Source organism: Azolla caroliniana, unplaced genomic scaffold (genome assembly GCF_043228905.1).
Source record: "Azolla caroliniana isolate FFs.n. ecotype wild unplaced genomic scaffold, voAzoCaro1.0.p SCAF_9, whole genome shotgun sequence".
Lineage (NCBI taxonomy): Eukaryota > Viridiplantae > Streptophyta > Polypodiopsida > Salviniales > Salviniaceae > Azolla > Azolla caroliniana.
Genome location: NW_028230444.1, coordinates 6,658,554 through 6,682,066, shown reverse-complemented (window position 1 = coordinate 6,682,066; position 23,513 = coordinate 6,658,554). Strand labels below are relative to the sequence as shown.

The 23,513-nt window shown below is 38.5% G+C and overlaps 1 protein-coding gene across 6 annotated transcripts; it reads right to left on the bottom strand.

Moving 5' to 3' along the window:
* Positions 1-2,253: 2,253 nt before the first annotated feature.
* ATSPO11-1 (Spo11/DNA topoisomerase VI, subunit A protein) lies at positions 2,254-21,748 on the bottom strand. 6 transcript variants are annotated; one of them, XM_087325133.1, is made up of 14 exons: positions 21,394-21,748; positions 20,427-20,500; positions 18,487-18,588; positions 12,768-12,841; positions 5,140-5,156; positions 4,922-5,006; positions 4,809-4,845; positions 4,672-4,719; positions 4,519-4,577; positions 4,118-4,149; positions 3,924-4,029; positions 3,177-3,297; positions 2,588-2,651; positions 2,254-2,477 (listed from the first exon to the last, which is right to left on the bottom strand). In XM_087325133.1, the coding sequence occupies exons 1-14, from the start codon at positions 21,675-21,677 to the stop codon at positions 2,351-2,353; spliced, it is 1,230 nt and encodes a 409-aa protein (XP_087181259.1). In that variant the 5' UTR covers positions 21,678-21,748; the 3' UTR covers positions 2,254-2,350. The 6 variants fall into 6 exon arrangements, with proteins under 6 accessions (XP_087181259.1, XP_087181261.1, XP_087181264.1 ...); XM_087325135.1 differs by having other exon boundaries at positions 4,922-4,991; XM_087325138.1 differs by lacking the exon at positions 2,588-2,651.
* Between the last annotated feature and the right edge of the window lie 1,765 nt (positions 21,749-23,513).

Below are 23,513 nucleotides of genomic sequence, written 5' to 3'. Positions count from 1 at the left end.
TGCTCACCTCTCTATTGCCTACTCCATAAATATCTCTTATTGGCATTGTTGAACCCATGACCACCTGGTCTCCATTGGACCAACCTTACCAATTGAGCTACATCCAGAGTGGGCTCTCTCTCTTTCTTCATGAGAGTTCACATACATTTGGTGACTTCTCTAACACTGTCCATGCCCACAAAAGAAGCCCTTTAGCATCACTTCATTGTTCTCCATATGTGCAAAAAAATAAACCATACTGAATGAAGAATTGGTACATATGGTGATAATAATCCTTGCAACCTACCCCAAGATAAAGTTATAACCTTTTGGGATACAAAGTGTTGATTTTGTTGTTCGAAAGACCATTAATCTTCTTTGTGACACCAACATGGCATCCTTGATTGTCCCTAAACCTAATCTAGCCATTCAATTAGATTGAAGGTTAAGAAGTTGCTTACCTTCCCACCTCAACAATCTTGTTGTTGCCAAAACCTCCATTTGTAATGAATTGGCACACCCCTTTTCTCATGCAAGATGTGCCATTGCACAAAATCCAACATACTTTACCAAGATGTCAACAAATAATTCACTATCACATACCTTACACGTTTGACATCCCTTTCAACATTAATAACATTCCACGAATTAGCTTCGATTGTCATGTTTCTAAGCCAAATTCTTGTCTTTTCTATAAAGCATGCCACCATTTCCATCCAAGGCTATACACCTTCAAACTTAAATGGAATGAAGGTAAATCGACGAACCACCATATGCTCATATGAGTTCAATATTTATGCCCCACCAAGATACATGATCCCATGCCAACCACGACATGACACTTATTGAATGAACCACTACAATGAAGTGTTAATAGAGCCACAATACCCCGTGATTGAAAATGCTTTCTAGATAAGAGCCAAAATGAGGAGTATCTATTGTGCAACCCGACCATATGGGTCAATAAGGTGTCAATGTAGGAAACCATAGATGAGTAGGGCAAAATATATGTAGGAAAGACGGAAGTAGGGTAATAGGATCGACTAGTCAAGTCAACCAAAAGAATATTCTATGTGGGAAAGTTGAGATATACTTATTACTTAGTCCTGAAGTATGTTCCTTGACTTTAAGATAAGTACTATCTAATACTACCTTCTATCTAAGGAGTTGGGTCACATTAAATGACCAATCAATTGACTAGAAGGGAATATCTCCACTATTGTCAACTAACTTGTACATTTAATGTAACAATGAGACAAAAAACATAAATATTCTCTCTCACACACAATGGTTGTGACTATTGTCTATTCCCCTAATATTTCTAGCACAACTTGTTGCTTCTCACCTTTCCCACATAAGCTTTCACAATTAGTAACTCAAGTTGGGACAAGGGAGGGAAGGCTGTTTAGGGGTAAACACATCTACCATGGAATTTGAGAAAGAAACCACACTGTTGCACAGATAAATTTAGAAGAACCTTAAATAGGCTAACAAAAATATGGTGAAATGCCGCCATGCACTAGAGGATATAAAAAGATGGCAGTATTTGAAAGATTTGAAAACTATCAAGGAACTTTGAAACATTCGTTATGCCTCATTTGTGTTTAACAAACTGAAAGTGATTAGAGAACCTTGATTAATTCACTATGCACCATTATGATGTTTCAAGGAATGAAAAGTTTACATAAATATGCAGCTTACATAAATGAGAATCCAATATAATGAATCTTTCAATAGTTTGTCCCATGAACATTTTTGAAAATATAAATCTTATTTGACAAATACAAGGATAATGCATGTTTTCACCACTGTATGCAAGTCCATAAAGAGACGAAGTAGTTTTTTATTCTCTAGTGTTGCAAAAAGTGTAGCACTTGCGAATAAAAAATGCCCTTGTGTTACCTAATAGACAAGCAATAACAGAGCTTTAAATTTTCATTATGCACCCATCACATTCCAATATATCAAACCCACAATTATCTTTTATACATTTGATCCATAGAAGTATTCCAGAGAGAACAAATCTCATACAATAATTACAAGAGTAAAGTGTTTATTTAGCAGTCAACTCTGCCTCTCTGAAGATAACTTATTGTTTAATGAGCCCCTAAGTAGTTTTTGTGAAGGACGGATTTAAGGAGCGGAGTTAATGTTTACCTAATGGTTTTCTTTTTTGAAGACGTATATGCTTCTTTTTCAAAAACTTTATTTTTATCAATTCAAATACAGAATCACATTGTGCATTTATCAACCAAGCTTCCCAAACATTAAATCTCTTCAATTCTTCTTGGCTTTCTTTATTTAGTGCACGTACAAATTCTACACTACATCCTTCTTAAAATGTTGTCATATGGCAACAATTCACTACCTTTCAAAGATATGCCCTAGTGTTTATTTTGGACGGTAGAAACACCTCGGCAAGGAAAGAAAGAGAAATTGTAGCCATTGCTTCAATTTCTAATTTGACACCCTCTTGCAGCATTCGCTCTACCTGATTCCTGAAGAAGAAGAAAAAGTAAAAAAATAAAAAACTAGAGATTCATTATCAAATCATGAATCAATCATTCTCCAAATAAACCCATTAAATGATTCACTTGCAGTTTTATACCTCCAGCAAGGAACAAAACGTGTTACATAGTTCCTTTCCAGAATTGCTGAGGCTTTTTGCTTATCTATAACAATAATAATGACCAGAGACTCGGTAAGAGTTTCCTTGCATGTCTTTCCATACAAATTTGAAGATACGTTTATTTCTCTTACAGAAAATACCAAAGTGCAAAACATTTGAATAGCCCAAACTTGTTGGGTATTTACCAAAATACCATTACGTTTTCAAACTCTACTAGAATTAACACCCCCCTCCTTGTAACTAGATGTGCCCATACAGACAGTTAGGCAACACATGCCCCTTCAGTTCGGTCATGGATTGAAGAGTTTAACCTTGTCCCTAATAGGATTATTACTCTTGTTTGCTTCATCAACAAAATCAGTGCCTTGGGCTTCCAAAACCGGTGTTAGGGACAAGGTACAGAGAGATATTCTGGTACCTTTTCTTTTGAACTTTGGGTTATTCTGGTCATTCGAAAAACTTAGCTATTCTAATGTATACCCAAAACAATAGGGAGTACTATGGTGTTTTTTTCAAAATTAAATAATAACATTTGTATATGGCAGTTATATAGACACTAAATTTATACCTCTATCGGTGAGTGGAAGAAGGCAGTTTTTCTTTAGTCCAAAAGCTTCACAATCGGAGAAAAAGACTCCTATCCAATAAATTCCATTGGTTGCCAATGCAGCAGCATCGTAAGCCATATTCTATATATAAACCATAAAACGTTGAAAAAATGAAAAAAGTCATTATACAAACCATTAAAATTTTACATAATGAAAACATTATATCATATAAAGAGCTCAGAGCCCATCAACAATTACATACATATGCATACCTCTTATAGACAATCATTTACATTTCAGGGATTGTTTTTCAAAATGCCTCTTTTTTCAGTGCATTTGCCAAAGTGCCACTCTTTTTTAATGTATATGTCAAGATGCCACATGTTTTGCTCAAGAAATCCGAAAATGTCAAGAATCAAACTTAATTAAGGAATGTGATGCCAATTAATCAAGACTTCGGTGTAAATTAAGTACTAGTCTATATAATCCACATTAATTAAGCAAATGTTATTAATATGCACCCATATCAGTAGCACATTACTAAATTATAAGCGTTTTGGTTCAGGTTTCTATTCGTTAAGTAAAAAGTGTGGCAAATACACTTAAAAAAGGATGGTACTTAATAAAATATTCCCTAAATTCAACTTTAACCGAATATATATCATCTAATAAAAAAGATCGTTGTATGTAATTGTTGTTATAAACTGATACATGCTAAAATCATGAAGAACTGAGTTGAAAACTAAGTAAAGAATAACTTGGAATACCAATGAGCCGAATCTGTATGTTAAAAGAATATCCACGCCATGAGGATCAAAATCAACCAATCCATAAACAGGGAGGCCAAGTGTGTCCGTGAGAATCCGGATAAAGCTGATTGAAAGAGGTTCAGTATGAGAGAAGCTAGGTTTAAATCCTCATCTCTAATAGTTTCTTTAAACCAAATTATCCAGAGAACCACCTTCTTGTAGCAACATCTGGATAACCCTTTCCCTGCGAAGCAACAAAAAATTATCAGAATACCTCAAACACAATCATAGGTGCATCAGTAATTATGAGGATAAATATGTTTTGGATGTCAGAAAAGGCATTATCGGAACATATATTAAAGCAGATATTACTAGAATAGAATCCTCTGACAGAGGTAAACAGGAAAATAGACAAAGCAATCCTTGTCAACAAAGTACCAACTGTACGCACCATTCATATATCTTCAATGAAAAATGAAAAGAACATGATTTGATTTAAGCAAGGAATAGAGATGAGGATTTATGGTAACAAAGACACAATGTGGATTATAGAACAATAGTTTGTCCTATAAATCATGGCCTTGATGTTTGGACTACAAGAGAGGAGTCTTACAGTGACAATTATACAACGGTTATTGAAGCAAAATCCATCATCTGCAAGGCGCTGGAATACTGTGCCAGTAAACAAAAAGGGATCAGATTGAATGATATTCCAAGGCCACCTTGGACAATCTTTATTTATTTGTTATGAATCAGTATAACAGACCAGTCTCTTTCTCAACAAGAAGAATGTAGTCTGCAAGACTCTTAATTTCTACAAAAATATCAAGTAACAAGGCATAATCAGCATTCTTAATAGATACATAATCCTCAAGCTATGGTTCACCATAATATTAATCCTACCTTGGATATGATGTGTATGAACTGGAATTGTAAGGCCCTGTAAGAAAGCAAATGGAATTCATTTCACTTGTAGATATAAAATTGAAAAAAGAACAACGAATTCCTTGACTTACAGTACAACTATATTTCATACAGTCCACTTTTCTATCATTATCCATGTAGCTTAGCCACCCCATCACTAAACTATAAAAGCAGCAACTAATGAATACGAGAAAGAAATAGAGAAAAGACCGTAATTTCCTATTGAACATAGCAATGGTTAAAACTGTTGATGATGTTAACTCGTCAATGAGAAACAAATCATCTTGAAGTGTCTGGTTGGAACATATACCCTTTGCTCACGGCCACCTGCAATCACCAATCATAAGATAACAATTTACTACTCTACGAATACTGATACACATGCCAAAGGAATGTACGCAGCTTTTGAGTTATATAGGCAAATTTAGGGTTGCTAAGATTGAAAACAAACACCAAAATGATAATAACCTGTTGACACTTTGTAAGGACACAATGTTGGAGGGTGGCAGCTCCAGCCCTACACTCTCTTTCATCTTTATTATCTTTGTACTATATTCTCTCCCTTCCCAGATTCTTCCCTCTCTAGAATCTGCAACTCCTTTAATGCCTTCTCTCTCTAGAATTTGTAATGCTTTAAATGCCTTTTTTTTCTCTTCTACTTTTTCCAAGATATTCCCTTTTATTCCTAGTTTTTTGTACCTGTTTGGTAGTACAAGAGCCACTTTACTACCAAACAACCATTTCACCCACTTTCCCCAATTTTGTATAAATAGGCTATACCAGCCTCTTTTGTAAAGACTTTTTTTACTTTGGTTGCTACTTAAAAACAAGCTCTATTATTTGGATGTGTCTCTACTCTTTGCAACCATTTTTCTACTGCTGTCTAACAGCCTTCTCACAGCTTGGATGTATCTATTTTGTTCTAACTCTTCTACTGCTGCTATTAACAGCTTTTCTCACATGGTATCAAAGCAGTGAGGTCTTCATACCCTCAGCCTGATTTTTTTTTGCCAAAGAGCACACAAACCTATCTTCTTTTATCCCTCCCTCCCAACCCTATAGAGGAGGTTCTCTTAGCAGCCACCCTCCCAACCTCCAGAGGAGGTTCTTCTATTTTCTTTTCCCCTCATTTGAGCCTCACCTAGCATCTAGGGAGAAGTTGAACGACCCTGAGCATCTACTTACAACTGCAAATTGTCCAATTGTAGCTCAAGAGGAGGATATCCATGGCCTCACATACCACCATTGTTTCATCAACCATTCCCCAACTCCCCAAAGAGTCCATCTTGGATGGGAACAATTACTTGGATTGGGAGCTGCAAATAAAGACCTTGCTACAATACCATCGTTTATGAAATGTAGTCAATGGTACTGACAAGAAACCACCAGCAACTTCATCCTCTTCAACCAAATCAGTTGCTGGTTCATCTAACACTGAGACTGAAGCTTGGCTAGATAAGGATTCTCATGCCCATGCTTTCCTCATGTTTAATATTAAACCGAGCATCGCTCGTCAATTTCAAGATACAGATGAAGAGACAGCCAATGAAATATGGACATCCATCAAAAAGAGGTACCATCGAGCTAAATCATGCTCAAATGATAGCTATTGAGAACCAACTAGCTAATCTCAAGATTCATGACACTCCCAACATCATGGATCAAATAACACAATTTGTTACTATCCAAAAGGAACTAGTTTCTTTGGCAAGCAAGTCAACTGAAGTTGAGTTTGTGCATTGTCTGATGATAAAGTTGCCTGAGTCATTCTCAGCATTTTGTGACACAATTTCTCTTCTTCCCAACACACTTGATTCTTGGTATGCTACAAGATAGGGCAACAAGGAAGAAAAGTGCTCAAACTTCCAATGAGACGCTTCTACATGCGACAAGTAAAGGCAAGTGGTAGCAAAATGGTAACTCCTACAAAAAACCCAATCCAAGACCGCCAAACAAACCAGCTTACAAGGAACTCACTTGTCATTATTGTGGCTACAAAGGTCACATTCAACCAGATTGTTGGAAAAAGAAAAGGGACAATGCTAAGAACTCTTCTTCTACCAAAAATCAACCTACACCGAAATCCAACTCGGCCCACTCAGCCAAAGAAACAATTTTCCTTGGCATTGAGGAACATACTTCACATTTGGCAGGACCAACTACTTCAACCATCGATGAGTGGTTAGTAGATAGTGGTGCCACTTCACACATGACCTATGACAAATCCATTTTGCATGATGTGAAGCCTAGCTCTTCCCAAATCTCTATAGGAGATGCCTCAAGCATTGAGGCTTCATGTGTGGGTAATGTGTTTCTTGACAATTCTTCAAGTGAAGAGCTTGTCATTCTTCAAGATGTGCTACATGTGCCTCGCATCTCTACCAACCTACTTTCGGTTTACAAAATCACCAAGCAAGGTTATGGAGTCTACTTTGATAGCTCAGTTTTGGAAGTGATTGACACCAACAGCCTACAAATTGTAGCTAGTGGCACACAAGAAGGGGGTTTATATCACCTAAAAAGCTCCCATAGCCCCTTGGAAAACTCCAAATCTCATCTTCTTCATCTTCTTCAAGGCTCTCATGCCTTGGTGGCACAAGAAGATCCCACGTTGTGGCATGCTAGGTTTGGTCATCTCAACTATGATTCTCTTCAAAAGCTCTCCTCTTCCCAACTAGTTGAGGGTCTTCCTATTTTCAAATCTCCCAATACCCCATGTGTTGCTTGTCTTCATGGCAAGCAATATTGAGAGCCTTTCCCTCATGAAGCCACTCACCGGGCAACATCTATCTTGGAGTTAGTGCACATGGATCTTTGTGGTCCCATGAAAACCACTACTCTTGGTGGTGCACGCTACTTCATGCTTATAATTGATGACTTCTCCCGCAAGGTTTGGGTTTATTTTCTTGTAGAAAAATCCCAAGCCTTCGCAAAATTTCAAGAATGGGTAACTCTCATGGAGAATGAGACATCGAAGAAAGTTCGAAAGATCAGGTCGAACAATGGTGGACAGTTTATCTCCCAAGCTTTCCACCATTTCTACTCTCAACGAGGCATTGCTCGCCAATTTTCTACACCCAATACTCCTCAACAAAATGGAGTTGTGGAAAGGAAGAACCGGACAGTCCAAGAGATGGCTCGTACGATGCTATCTCAATCTGATCTTTCTCTCTCGTTTTGGGGTGAAGCTGTCAACACAGCAGTCTACATCATCAACTGCTGCCCAACAAAAGCAGTTGCTAGAATGACGCCTAAAGAAGCATTTATAGGTGTAAAGCCCTCAGTATCTCATTTTAAAGTCTTTGGTTGTGATGCTTATGTTCACATTTCAGATCATAAAAGGACGAAATTTGAGTCCAAAACCAAGAAATGCAAATTTCTTGGTTACAGTACACAATCTAAAGCATACAGGTTATGGGATTTAGAGTCAAAGCCCCTAGTCATCTCTAGGGATGTTCATTTTGTGGAGTCTCAGTCAGATGATTCTAGGATTTCACCTGAGTTCATGGTTGAAATCCCAGCTCCTCCAGAATCTCCTATTTTAGACAAAGATGTCTCATCTTCAAGTCCCCCATCTCCTCCTACTCAATCTCTAACTTCGCCGACAATTCAATCCTCTCCCTCAACTCCACTTGTTTCCCCTCCCTCTACAAACCAGCTTCCACCACTTCCCAAGTGGCTTCAAGCCACCATTCGTGATTCTCATCTCTCTGATGCTAAACTTCAGGAGTATACATCTGGTTCTTGAACACGCAAGTCACAACGGCCTCTTCACTCATGCAACTTTGCCTTATTGTGCACTGTTGTGCAATCAAAAGAACCCACAACAGCAAAAGAGGCCCTTGTTTTTCCAAAGTGGAAAGCAGCAATGGAAGTTGAACTTGATTCCATTGAGCGGAATCATACATGGGAGCTGGTCCCGCGGCCTCCACATCGACAAGTCATTGGACTAAAATGGATTTTCAAGACCAAATACCATGTTGATGGTACTTTGGATAAGCACAAGGCACGTTTAGTGGCAAAAGGCTACTCACAAGTCGAAGGAGTGGATTACGAGGAAACTTTTGCTCCAACAGCAAGGTACACCTCTATCCGATGTGCACTTGCACTTGCTGCTCACAACAAATGGCCCATTTTTCAAATGGATGTCAAGTCAGCCTTCCTTAACGGTGACTTGAAAGAGGAGGTTTATGTTGAACAGCCTCCAGGTTTCGAGATTTTAGAGCAGAAAAACATGGTCTACAGGTTACACAAAGGCTTGTATGGCTTAAAGCAAGCTCCCAAAGCTTGTCATGACAAAATTGATAGCTTCTTTCTCTCTCTTGGGTTTCAAAACTACAATGCTGACAGCAATCTCTATGTTTTTTCCCAAGATAATTTGCTTTGCTTGATCATATTATATGTTGACAACCTTCTAATTACGGGGTCCCTTGCATCTAAAATCGAGGAGGTCCACGCTGACCTCAAAACAACCTTTGAAATGACTGATCTAGGACTTCTCCATTATTTCATAGGTATGGAGGTCTATCAATCACATGGTGGTATCTTTCTCAGCCACCATAGGTATCTCAGGCAGCTCCTTGAGACCTATAGCATGACAAATTGCAAGCCACTCTCCTGTCCAATGGATCCAAACTCAAAGCTATCTCGTGAAGACGATTCTCCCATATTTGAGGATATCACGAAATATAGGAGGTTAATTGGGTCCCTTCTTCACTTAACTTATACTAGGCCTGATTTGTCCTATAGCGTGAGTATTCTCAGCCAATTCTCAACTGTTCCAAGACAAAGTCATTGGCAAGTAGCTATTCGAGTTCTTCGGTATTTGGCCAACACACTCGACTATGGTCTGTCTTTTAGAGGCGGCATTGAGCTTGTTGGCTACTCAGATGCTGATTGGGCAGGTGATATTGATTCTAGAAGGTCCACATCTGGCTATTGTTTTATGTTAGATTCAGGCTTGATTTCTTGGAAATCGAAGAAGTAAAACTCAGTTTCTACTTCATCGATGGAAGTTGAATATCGCGCCTACTTGGATACTTACTATGAGTTGCTATGGTTGATGCAATTGTTTTCTCACATTGGTGTTTTGCAAGACTCTCCTATTGCAGTTTTCACCGACAGCCAAAGTGCATGTGCCTTGGCACATAGCTCAACATTTCATGGTAGAACAAAACACATCGAAGTGCACTACCATTTTGTTCGTGACTTAGTGAAATCACAAGTCATCAACTTGGCATATTGCCCTACTCAAGAAAATGTGGCTGATTTATTTACTAAGCCACTTCCAAGGCAAGCCATTGATCAGCTCCTTGATCGACTCAATGTTGGACCGCCGTTCTGGAGCTGAGAGGAGGTGTTGGAGGGTGGCAGCTCCAGCCCTACACTCTCTTTCATCTTTATTATCTTTGTACTATATTCTCTCCCTTCCTAGATTCTTCCCTCTCTAGAATCTGCAACTCCTTTAATGCCTTCTCTCTCTAGAATTTGTAATGCTTTAAATGCCTTTTTTTTCTCTTCTACTTTTTCCAAGATATTCCCTTTTATTCCTAGTTTTTTGTACTTGTTTGGTAGTACAAGAGCCACTTTACTACCAAACAACCATTTCACCCACTTTCTCCAATTTTGTATAAATAGGCCATACCAGCCTCTTTTGTAAAGACTTTTTTTACTTTGGTTGCTACTTAAAAACAAGCTCTATTATTTGGTTGTGTCTCTACTCTTTGCAACCATTTTTCTACTGCTGTCTAATAGCCTTCTCACAGCTTGCCTGTGTCTATTTTGTTCTAACTCTTCTGCTGCTGCTATTAACAACTTTTCTCACACACAACTGCAAGGGTGTCATATATGTTTTTGGAATTGTTTTATTGATTACTTAGGGACAATCCATGTTGTTTCTAATGGTTTCAATCTTTCTTTTTATGAAGTCCAATCCCTCATTTTTCAACAGCAGTTTCCTTCACCAGGGTGGATTGAACCAGATAAAGTACGATTCTATGTAGAATAACGAGCACATACTGTAGTTGGAGCCATTCAGCTTAGGTGACTTAGAAGCAGAGGGAATCCACATTGGATTAATGTAGAGATCAAGTAATGTGGATTGATTACTTAGGGAATCCATGACATAGAAGCAGAGGGAATCCAATGCTCTTAAAATACATTAATGTATCTTTCTTTCTCAGGGACTCGGATTTTCGATCTGATATTTTTCTCATGTTCCCCACAGAAACCACAAGACGATGGCGTGCTGAACAGAACCGAAAACCGCCTCTCATAAATTTAGGATAGTTTTGTGTGTAGATTTTGCCTCGGTGCTCAGATGATCAAGCCAAAAATCCTGTTCTGATCCTCATTCAATCTCGAATTATGAGGAGCAAAATTTACAATTCTTCTTTTCATGAAAACATGAATCTTTATCCATAAAACTATACTTTTAACAACTTGCAATAATTTTCGAAAGGCTTGAGATCAAGATACAATTGAGTTTTAGCAAAAATCAAAATTGTTACAATAATTCTCGAAAGGCTTGATATCAAGATACAATTGTTTTTTTACAACAATAATCAAAATTGATGCATAGGATGTGAGAGTGTGGGATGATAAAACATATAAAAAATCAAAAGGGAGTCAAGCAAATCCTCAAGTTTCAGCATAACAAGTCTACAATTGACAACCACGTTGCATTTTGTCGTCGTAGGCCTCCTACAAACCCTCATGATTTGCTATCCTCTGATAATCCATTAGTTGTGAAAGCCTGGGTCCTATTTCTTAGAATGTTGATCTTTGGCAATGAGCTCGCTTCCTCCTTTTGTAGCTTTTAAAGAGCCTTATTAACATAAATAGATATTTCCTTTTGTTGTATGTCCTTCGATGATACTCGACTTTTGCAAAATGTGCATCCTTCCTTTTGTTTTTATCCCATACCTCATTCTTATATCTCATTTATTATAAATCACCTTTCCCCCTATGTTGCCCCTAGCGAGGTTCAAACCCTTGTCCTTATTGTTCAAGTAGTTAGCTTATGCCACTTGAGCTATCTTCAATTGTTGGTTTGATTCTCATCTCACATAAACTCCTTTGATTTCCTTCTTCAACCATAACCTTCACATCGTTTAAAACTTGGCTTTTAGGCGTTTTTCTCCCTTGACACATGTCACATCACGACAATGTTTGTTACTGGAATACCTCTTCAGTGAATGGGCAGAGGCATATGTAATGCATGCTCATATCAATATACATATACACATTAATGTGCACAATATGGCAAGATTTAGAAGCAACTTCAAATGTTGAAAATACTTATGAGTAGGCTACTATTTATTGTAGATATACAAGAACCTATTAACTTACAAGATTGGTCTACAGTACATAAGCTAATAATATGAGTTTGCTAATAGGCATGGTGAACCAAGTGTATTAACAAGAAGAACTTTAATTGGGTCTCCTTTAACCAGTAATTTTCAACCAAGGCAAAGTTCTATTGGTGTCTATTCCTGCTGAAATAAGCACATCAGCTGAGCAAGTAGCTTAAAGAAAAACAAACAAGCCCTTATGGATCCAGAGTATGTGTTCAATATCGTGGTAATCTAGTGGCCTACATCAGGCCCATATATACACAATAATACTCTTTGAACATCTGGAGACTAGATGTATATGATAAGATATTCCACCTCTGCTCACCACGTGTCTATCCACGTCGCATTAATGCTTCTCATTAAGACTAGGTTAGGTTCTCTATGTGAGCAGCATTTTGTGTGCACATCACCTGAAACTATTCTTCATTCTCTTTCCTTCATAGACATCCTTTTATACATGTATGTTCCACATTATATATATTACATAACATTATACATATAGTTCATACATGCATTGCATGTTTCTTAACATATTTAGAATTTACATTATAAAAATAATCATTAAAAATATCAGGAACCATACCACATGTAAAGAATTGCGGCTGCACTCTAACTTTATACAAATATCATTGATTGCTTGATCAACCACTGACATGCCTAGTTGAAAGAAAAAACAGAAATTTATGGAAAGATTTAGCTCTCCAAGAGAGTTTCAGTTTAATAAGCAGCATATTCTACAATCTAAAGAGAAGAATGGATCAGCAGGTAGAAAAAAGTCTACATCCACTGCTCTTTGATATAAAATCAAAGGCTTAGACATAGGTTTCAAGCTGAATTCATGTATACAAGAATTTTGGTATCATGAAGAACAAACTTTTGTAAGAGGAAAGTAATCATTCCTAAGTTAGTACTAATACTCAATCTCCTTCAAAACCAGGGAGATTTTTAATAAGCATCAGCAGCTCTCAAGTTGTCTTTTGATGATATCAATTATCTATCAGCAATTTGACTATATTTCCTCTTTATTGCCTTATTGGGAGAACTAACAAAGATTGGAAAAGAACATCTGAAAACCAGATTTCCCATAAACCTGGCCAACTGATCCAATAAGGTTGTCTCATATAAGTAGCTGAAAGAAATGTGGATTTGGGTTTTGGGGGGAAGATAAGTGGCATCTCTAATTTCCTCTACTTCCCCGCGCTTATATCCCCTTGTTAAATGAGTTGAGGTAGTGGAAATCAGAGAGGTGGCCTCTCTGGGCTCGCATGCAAATACTGTTGTCATCCTACCTATGAGATTTCAAGACCATGGTTGACACCAGATTTGTTCACTCATAGGCCAAGTTTGGAAGTTATCCCAGCTCATTTTTTGTGGCGGTTCACTTCTAATTTAGGGACAGGGGAAGGGTTTACCAAGGGGAGCTGGGCATTTGGGGTGATGAGGGGGAAGCCAGCAAGTTGGAGTCTGATGGAGGTGTTGAACATTAAGAGAAGGTAAGGTGGCCTCCTGTGTGAGTGGTGAAATAGAATGAATGAATGAATGAATAATATATTAATGTATTTTACGAGGCCAAAATGGCCTATAAGACCAAACAAGAGATTAAATCTTTAAAATGTGATCTCGTCTTTGAGAACAAACCAAAATAAACTTAGCTAATGATGTGGCTAAAGAATCTCATTGTAAGATTCTCAAATCAGATATATTATAAATTATTTTCTTTGAAAGATCTCTACCATAGGTCGATCCAGAATGGAGAGATCTCTGAACCAAGGGAATCGCTTGTGATGGTGGGAGATAATGACTTTTATCTGTGGATGGCAAGGGTGATGATGGTTCACAAGGCCACCACCTACATGCACGACAAACTGCTTTTGCCCAATCTATTGTAACCCCTTTGCAATATCTTGGTCGGGAGCCCATGTGTGTAGCCCTTGATTGACTTATAGTATGAGTAGGAGTGATGCAGCTAAAGAAAGTTCTGATTGTTCTTTGTTGATTAGCTTGTGTGGCTGTATTGTAGTCCTTCAACAACTTCTCCCAATGTCTCTTGAGGTCTAGCAAGAATCACCACAAGCATAGTTGGTCCTCATATTCCATTACCTTGCGTAGTGAGCCAAAACCATGCTTAAAGAGGCAGTGGTATCTCCCTTTTATTTCACAAAAAACAGCACAATGAAAAACATAGTGTTCTTTAGATTCCACTCCCTGGTGACAACTGGCAAATCCTTTCTTCTAGAGGTTTTCCTGCACACCTGCCTACCTCGAGCTCGAACTGAGGTGAAGAAGTTTGCAGCTGCCCTATCACATTGTGCAACACATGTATATGTCTTTATAAGTGGGCCTAATGGTGAACCCATCCTCCAATACATGAAAAAAGTGTCTTTGTCTTATAGTGGGCCATCTTCTGATAGAAGTGGGGCTGATCCATATTATTTTATTTTCCAAGTTGATAATATCAGTTCAGAGATAACTTTATTTTTTTCCACTTTGGTCATGTTTTGAAGGGGACAATCTACGCTATATTGAAACAGAGAAATGAAGCACGGCGATTTGAGAAAAATGTGATATGGGTAGCTTCCAAACTTGGCATACGAGGTGGAAAAACCCCACGTCAACCATGGTCTTGAAGTCTTGTAGGTAGGACAACAGTATTTGCATGCAAGTCTAGAGGCCAGCCAGTTGCCAGCAAGGAGGCCCTCTGTTGACAGCAAGCCCTGCCAGTTGTCAAAAGCAAGGCTCCATCAAGGGCAGTCAAAAGTGTGACACCATGGGGTTATGAAAATTGCACCACCGGAGAGGATGTCATGCAATTGTAAGAGATAAATGGTGGCTTATGGCTGAGTCAAGGATGTTGATATGTTTGTTGATGAATAGACCAGCAAGTAAGTCCTTTTCTGAGGTCAAAAGCAAGGCCCCATAGAGTACGAAGCAATTGTAAGAGACAAATGGTGGCTTGTAGGTCAAAGTTGCAGATGTTGATATGTTTCTTGATGAGTTTGTCCATGATCCTAAACTTTTACTCTTTTGTGGGTTCGTCAATGAGGGTTTTAGAGAGCTGGCAAATTGAAAAAGGAATTTTGGAGACATCCTTTGTATTGTGAACAAATCTGACCATGCCCATTATCAAGGAAGAGGAAAGAAAGTAGTATTTGTGCACACATTAGAAGGTTTGGATAATTGTACTTACAAGTCAAGATTGTTGAAAAACGTTTTGTGCCATGGTGGTTCAGCACCAAAATGTTTGGTGAGGGTATCCAATACTGCATGGTACCAACCCCGTCACTCAGGTTGGCATGCATTAGACCATTCTTGTATTATGTCGACACGATCTGCGGGTACAACACAAGGTCAACACTGTTTTCCGCACTAAATATGTGGGTAAAAGTTGTACAACATTGTCAAGATGGGAGGTGTATCATTAAAGTCAAAGTTTCCACCACATACTGATTGTCAAGGCAATTGTTCAGCCATCCACCTCACTCGATACTATCAGGTCATTGTGCAGCAAACATGTGAGTTTGAATCATTCCACTAACTTTTTATAGAATCAGGTTGCATCAAATCATTTGTGGGCCTATGATGTAGTGGGGACTCCAACTGTTAATAGTGGCAGCAGTTATTGATGTCCCATTAGGGAGATACGGGTGATTAAACAGAATGGTTTTCCTAAGGATGTCATCGACAAGTTGTGGCCCTTTCAGTTAAATGGAAATAGTGTGGGTATCATCAAGCAAAAAGAAGTCAGTGTGTGTGCAGCATGATGAACTGAACCTCATGCTGTGTATGTAGAGTGTTGGTGTGGCAAGACATGACCTTTGGCAAGGAGTGGGGGACCATGTGGGCAGGTGAGTGTAACATGAATGTAGTAGGGGAGTGGGGAACCATGTGGGTGTTGTGCAAAAAGGAGTCAGTGTGTGTACAGGTATGATGAATCGAACCTCATGTTGTCTGTATGTAGTGTGTTGGAGAGGCAAGACATGACCTCTAGCAAAGGGGAGTGGGGGATCATGTGGGTGAGGGTAATGTGAATGTGGTATGGGGAAAAAAGCATGACTCAGGACATAAACATAGGGGTGAGCTATGTCTGGGATGTTGTGTTCATTAAGATGGAAGGGATTTTGATGAACGTCGTAGGGGAAAAGCTGCACGACCCAGGACCAAACATAGGTGAGCTATGTCTGGAATGTTGTGATGGAGAAGGCTGAAAGCTTCGCATAACTTAGGAGTCACAATCATGACCAGATCTGCTGGGTACATAAAGAGTAACAGTTCAAAATTGTTGAGTTTTGGTGCTATTGCCATATGGAGGAAAATTATCCCTTCTAAAAATGGGAGTGGAATAGGGCGTTGGAACAGATGTCCTTCTCCAGGTGCTTCTTCCATGGCAAAACTTGGGTACATCATAGTATTTGCTTAGAGGCATCCAAGTTAAGTAAGGTGTGGTAGACCATATTGACATTGACCATAACCGCATCATTAGTGGGTTCTGAATCTACATCATCCAGCTCCTGAGGGTGTCAATACACATGGTCCACTTTGATATAGCTCCCCACAATTGGCTTACCATCTCTGTCTTTTCCAACAACTGCTTCTCCGACCAGTTCGCAGCAAGCATATCTTCATGACATCTCATCATTAGAGCCAGCTCTTCTTCAACGAGTGATACATACTTCTTGTTCTATAGCTAGGTGCCCTTCTGGATCATCTTCGTGAAGAATAAGAGGTTGAAGCACGAGTAGACTGTGCCGTTAGCTAGCGGATGGGAGAAGGGTGAACAAATGCATGCTCATGAGACATTGCCCTTGTGAGAGTCCACTGATGGATGTGTGGACGTGGGTCTCGTCAAACAGGCTGGTAGTGGTCCTAGTGCTCTCATCAGACGAGCAATCTGGTTGAAGCTGAACTGTGGGTTGCAGAATTGGACGATAGACTAGTCCTCAAAGGGTGCACAACGATGTCCTCAATGATGATGTAGAACCTGCGGATGCTATCAGGCCTCTGAGCAATGTTGTGGCATTATCAATCTATGAGCAATGTTGTAGCATTATCAATGTTGTAAGATGGAGGTGTTTGGTGGTAAAAGTGGAGTCATCGGGATTGAACATCTGTTGTGCTCATCCACAACAAGATGGGCGGTACATCGTGGTCATCATGTGTTACTCATGCCTGTAATGGAAATCTCTAACAATAGTGATCAACTCTGCAGATGATAGGTGGTCTACTTGCATGTGAAGGAGCTGGCTGGCTCCTACAAGAGGTGGATGGGTGAAAGTAGACACCAGTTTACTCTGGCCTGAGGTGCTACCTAACATACCAGGCAACCTTGCAATAATGAAGTCTGAAATGCTTAATGCTACAGGTGAAAATCTCCGAAACACGCAAAATTGCTTAAAAACACACAGACCTATGCTTAATTAAAACTTAATTTATATGGAGATACAGCTGTTAAGAGAGAGTAGTGTAATGGCACACTTAATTTTATTTTTGCCTTCCTCAGGCCTGTTACAAATATTTATACGAGGTTTCTCGGCCCCTATAGTATTATGTAATCATTGTTTGCCCCTTGAAAAGTAAGTGGCTATCCTACAATAAATATTACACGACCCATAATCGGGTTCTTACATAGGGCTTATGTTTAAGTGTTTTCAACTTACTGGCCCCTCACCAGATGGCCGACAACGTGTGATGCTGATTTCATGGTGATAACAATACAATGTTGATTATTCAGACTATATCTTGGAGGTCCAAGAAATTTTGCATATGTAAATAACTGTTTTGGTTATTTTTGTATAGGCAATTTATAGCCATTATATTTCATTGTAATATAGAACATTGATAAACTAATCACAATGATGAGCAGTTGGAAACTATGAAAGTATACATCTGATTATTGGGACATCTTTCTCCTTAGCCATTGGTGAATGGGTTACACAACCATCAGAAGATACACAAGTTAACAGTAAACTTTGCTGATTTCTGATAGAATAAAGCTCCCTCCAATATCCTTACAACACCTAATCACATAGGATGTCAATTTTGAAGTTTTTGACTGAGTCAATTAAAGCCAATATTGTTCAGCTCCAATCTTCTGCCGATATTTGGTTTGGATGAAGGAAATGAATTATTTTGAAGAAAAAGACATCAGGAAAGGAATATTGAACCTACTTATGAGTTAACAGATTGAGGTTCACACAAAAAAGTGGAAACAGATTAAAACATCCTCATTTAGAGATACATGCAAGGTCAAAGTTGACGTATCCTACTTCAGTTTTCAGATATAAATTAACCAATTTATGTCTTACTGTCGAAAATTGATGGGTCAGTATAGTAAATATCCCTCTTGGAAGCATGTTTTTCCTCTTGGAGCAGCTGCTGTATAATTGCAAGCACTCGTAGCATGATAACTGCAGACACACACAAACATGCAGTCCACTTTGACATTATGAGAATATAAAAAATAATAGGTTCTAATCATTTTTATAATAGATCATTATGTACTGCGATCAGAGGCATTGAGTCAATATCTCATACATACATACATGAAGAAATGATCTAGCATATTTATACATTGTTCTCTGAATGCTCAGATGAACCATGGTTGAAACAAGACATTCTTGGATTGGCCTTCAAAATGTGCCATAGTATGCCTGGATAATGTGTTCAATCACATTAAATCTTGGAGAATGATCATACGATAATATATGTGTTGCTTGAACCTGTTCACGTAGTTGGAAAAATTAAGTGTTCTTGATGGGTCACAAAGTAAGTAAATTTGTAATATTTGTCACTAGAGATCAGAATCTTGACATTGTATAGAGCCATTAGTAATAAGTATGCCACTCATTTGCATAATACTTAGTTATTTACCCAATACCTAAGGTCTGTGAGTGTCTATTTATTATAAGTTTGCAATACCAAAGAGTTCAAAACAAAACTCCTTCAATATTATGTCTAACTTTGTAATCTCTTCCTCTCTTTGCTTAGATGCAAGAATTATTTTCAACGTAGAGGATTGAGGCTCTTGAATGGTGATTTAGCCTTCCGAGTGGCTTCATTGATGAATTTACTATATGGTGATAAGGAACAAGGTACATCTTATGCAGTTGCAAAAAATGCAAGAAGAAGGGGGCAGAGAGAGAGAATCGAGGTCAGTAGTCACATTCAAAATGCTTCGTGAAGATCTCCTTCTTACCTTGCAAGAGAACTTGGTGAGATATGATCCAACAACCATATTTAGACATTGTACTCAATTAATGACTAAGACCCATAAAGAGTGTTGAAGAGGACTAAAATGATGATGATTATGATGATGAGAAGAGTATTGAGGCTCTTGACCGGTGATTAGCCTTGCAAGCGGCCTCAACGATGAATATACTATATGATGACAAGGAACTCAGTACATCTTATGCAATTGCAAAAAAATGCAAGAAGAGGACAGTCAGAAAGAGACAGAATGGAGGTTGGCGATCACTTTCAAAATGCTTACAGAATATATACTTCTTATGCTGCAAAAACTGCCCGAGGAATTGGTAGGATACAAACCAACCATGTTCAGACATCATGTTCATTTGGGTCAATGACTAAGACTCATAAGTGTGTTGAAGAGGAGCGAAATAATGATGATGATGAGGATAATGATGAGAAGCCCAATACATTTTAATGATCATGGGACGAAATTTTACTAGCCCAGTTATCCAGGTTCAATCTCACCATATGCACTAGTTTACTAAATGCCACTGTCAAATCTTAAAGGTTGAACGTATGATCTTCAAGCCTCTGCCATTTACTTCTAACTGAGCTATTATTGTCTTCAATATACTTCTCCCCATAGATTCTGTCTAAAATGAATCATTGTCAAGCTCGTCTGTTGAAATGGCTGATCCTTGGATCAGCAAAACGAAGCACTTTCAAAGGCAATATGGAAAATTAGATTTCTAAATTTCCAAAATTCGTTCAACAAACTGAGCTGCATATAACTGATCTAAGTGTATACAGCCAGCTACAGATCTTAATTAATGGCAGAAAAGCTTTCAACTCTGAGATCCAAATGATCAATCAAACCAATTTATATACCAGCTTATGTATTGCAAGATATTTTTCTCGATGTATAGAAGATTCTCCGAAAGATGCTCATTTAAATAGTAAACGTACATAAAGAAGCAAATTACTTTGTCAATGACTCTCAAAAATCAGAGGCAATTGGAAGAAAGCTTGGGATTAAACTTTAAAAAGTATTTATTACCAAGCCGACGAGCAGTACTAGTGCGTTGGAGTCCCAATAGCTCTTGGTTTCCACTTCTCTCATAGATTCCAGACCTAACAACCCAATGCCAGGTAATTGAATCACAAAATTTATATTTCTCACAAAGATTCCAGACCCCACAATCCAATGCCAGATGATTGGATCACAAATTTCCCACTTCTCTCATAGATATCAGACCCAATAATCCACAGCCAAATGATTGGATTACAAATTTATACTTCCCTCATAGATTCTAAACCAATAATCCAAAGCCAGATGCATAGTTCATCAAATGTATATTTCTTTCACAGATCCAATGGAAGGTAATTGGACCACAGATTTCCCACTTCTCTCATACAGTTCCAAACCTAAGAACCCAACGCCAAGATGATTGGATTCACAAGATATATACTTCAGTATTCCTACCTTTTCTCAAATGCCTTCTTAACTACTAGCCTTTTTTTCTAAGGAAGTAGAGTTTTTTTGAAATGAGAATTATATCATATTCAAAATAAGCACAGAAACTCTAACGAGAGCTGCTACTGTGAGAAGATTTCTTGAAAATGGCTAAGTTTCAACTCTTCTCCTAGAAAAGTGGAGATATAGTGAATAATATAATTCTCTGGATACAGTGAATTAATCACAGAAAAGTACATTGATACAGCCATAAAGGCACGAGATTTTATCAGAAAAATGGTTAGACTTTAAAGTGTTCTCGTAGGAAAGTATAGATATTGTGAACGGGATCCTCTAGACATGGTGAATTAAGTGCAGAAAACTCAAAGTAACGAGAAAAATGGCTAAAGTTTCATAAGGAATAGCTTCCTAGTTCGTGACAATTATATTCTTCAAGGAATGTGGAGAAAATGCGGCAATTTTGAAAATATATGATTCTTCAATGCAGTGAATGTAAGTGCAGGAAATTGAAAGAATGAAGCAATCTAAAAGGAAAGAAAAAGAACGTTACCTGCACTCCTCGGGAAAAAGAAGACGAGGTCGATACGTGTCTATGGAAACAGAAGGAAGCTTTCCTTGAGACAAATCAATGACCATTTCCATCACAAAATCTACAGAGCAAAACACATCACATGACATTACATAACAGAAATCAGAAAGCACGCGGCCTTCTTCTTCTTCTTCTTCTTCTTCTTCTTCTTCTTCTTCTTCTTCTCCTCCCCCTCCTCCTCCTTCTTCGTCAAGAAATGGAGGTCGGAGACAGAATATTGCCTTTGATTTTCTGCAGAAGCGCATTGGAGTCTGGCGTAGAGCTTCGAATCGCCATAGCCAAAGTCTTCACAAGTAGAAAGGAAGAAGGGAGGGAGAAGAGTCTTCACAAGAAGAGAATATGGAAGAAAGAAGAAGAAGAAGAAGAAGAAGAAGAAGAAGGTTTTGGGGATTTACGGGCGATACCCCTCCTTCCTTGCTCCCATGTTTTTCCACATTTCCTAGAATACCCCTCGGTATTTCCAACACTTAGAAAGACCCCAACACCACCCACGTCTTTGTTGGTAGCCACAATTAGACCGCCAGCTCCTGCTTCGAAACGGAGGAGGTGGAACATGCATGTGACCATACGTGTACTCGGTCAGCCTGCCTTCACATTCACGTCAACACAACCCTCCTTACATAAGGCAGCCTTTGATTGTCAAGATAGATAGATTGATTGATCGATTGATACATAGATTTTATTATCGTTTAAGGAGGTCAAATATGACCTATGAGACCAAAAAGATTAAATTTCATATGAAAGTGAGTAGCGACTCTCGATGTTCAAGAACTTTACCGATCATGAACGTTGTGATCGAGAGGTGCACATTGTGGTTGTGAGAGAAATTCATGCAAGGATTGGGCTTGGTTGATGATGCATGAAAAGCACGATCGAATAGCATTGAAGTGTGATACGCAAACCCTCAAACTTCTTTAGGGCAAAGTGTGCATAGTCGACCACTCTCACCACTTGTGCCCCAACGCCCTGGCTCACATCGCCATGCATGTGAGCTACGTTGCAAGCAATGGTTCGAAGGACAAACATAAATAGATTATATTATCGTCCTCAAAGCCCAAACATGACCTCTGTGTGTGTGTGTGTGTGCGTGTGCGCGTGCGTGCATGTGTAGTCGTCGTGTGCACTTGAATGATGATGTGCATATATTGTGTTTCCAAAGAAGTTACATGGATAAGATCATATCGTATTGTGGTTGTTAGTTCTGCTTGCACATTGTCCTTGCCTTTATGGGGTTGGAAACCTTAAGGGGGCAGGTGGGCAGTTGGGGGTGCAATCTTCACAACTAGACAGATTAAATTAGCGAGGACTTTTGTTTGAGATTGTTTGCATGATGTAGAGCAATCTACTTGTCATAGTTTGTGTTGAGATTGGGTGCACATCTTGCAATAGTTGCCGAAGCATCATTTCAAACTGTAAACTATATTTGGCAAATTTGGGAGTTAGCATACACAAATATATGCACAACTAGCACTTATTACATCGAAAAATTTAGCTCAAAGTCAATTCTTGGTGTTGGCACGCTCAAAATAAAGAATGGTTTAGTCACTTTGGCATGACCCTAAATGCATTACCTCATTCCAGTACACCCTTTCAACTAATTGCCTTGTACTTTGGTTAGAACTTGCCACAAATAAATATTCGAACATTTTGATAATTATCGAGGCTTTCATGGCCACAAGCAATTGATTGATACTTTGCAATGTATCAGGTAAAATATGTGTCCTCCGTGGAGTATTTCTATTGGTTATCCCATTGTCACCGATTTTCATGAAAATAAAACCCCATTCCGAAAGGCATTATGAGTTTAGGTCATGGTGTTGGTTGTGGTGTGCCATGCTAATCAAGAGTCGTCCAACATTTATATGCATGGGCCCATTTATGCCAAATGTCACATTAATGGTGAACCTCATCGGTATTATAGAGACAATGTACACATTCCCATTTGGGAAAGAATTTTTAACTTTGTGAACTTCTTACCCTCTTGCCATTTAGAAGACAAAACAATCTCCATGATAGATAACAAATGGGAAACTTATTTCTTTCGTCATGGAGTAGTGTGCTATCCTCATGAGAAATTTCAA

Excerpts from the sequence above, each read along its gene's own strand:
- ATSPO11-1 (XM_087325133.1), bottom strand. The coding sequence starts at position 21,677 with ATGCGCTTCTGCAGAAAATCAAAGGCAATATTCTGTCTCCGACCTCCA. Across the intron at positions 20,501-21,393 it reads CTTTTTCCCGAGGAGTGCAG|GTCTGGAATCTATGAGAGAA; the intron begins GTAACGTTCTTT and ends TTGGGTTGTTAG. Across the intron at positions 4,720-4,808 it reads TCATACACATCATATCCAAG|AAATTAAGAGTCTTGCAGAC; the intron begins GTAGGATTAATA and ends ATATTTTTGTAG.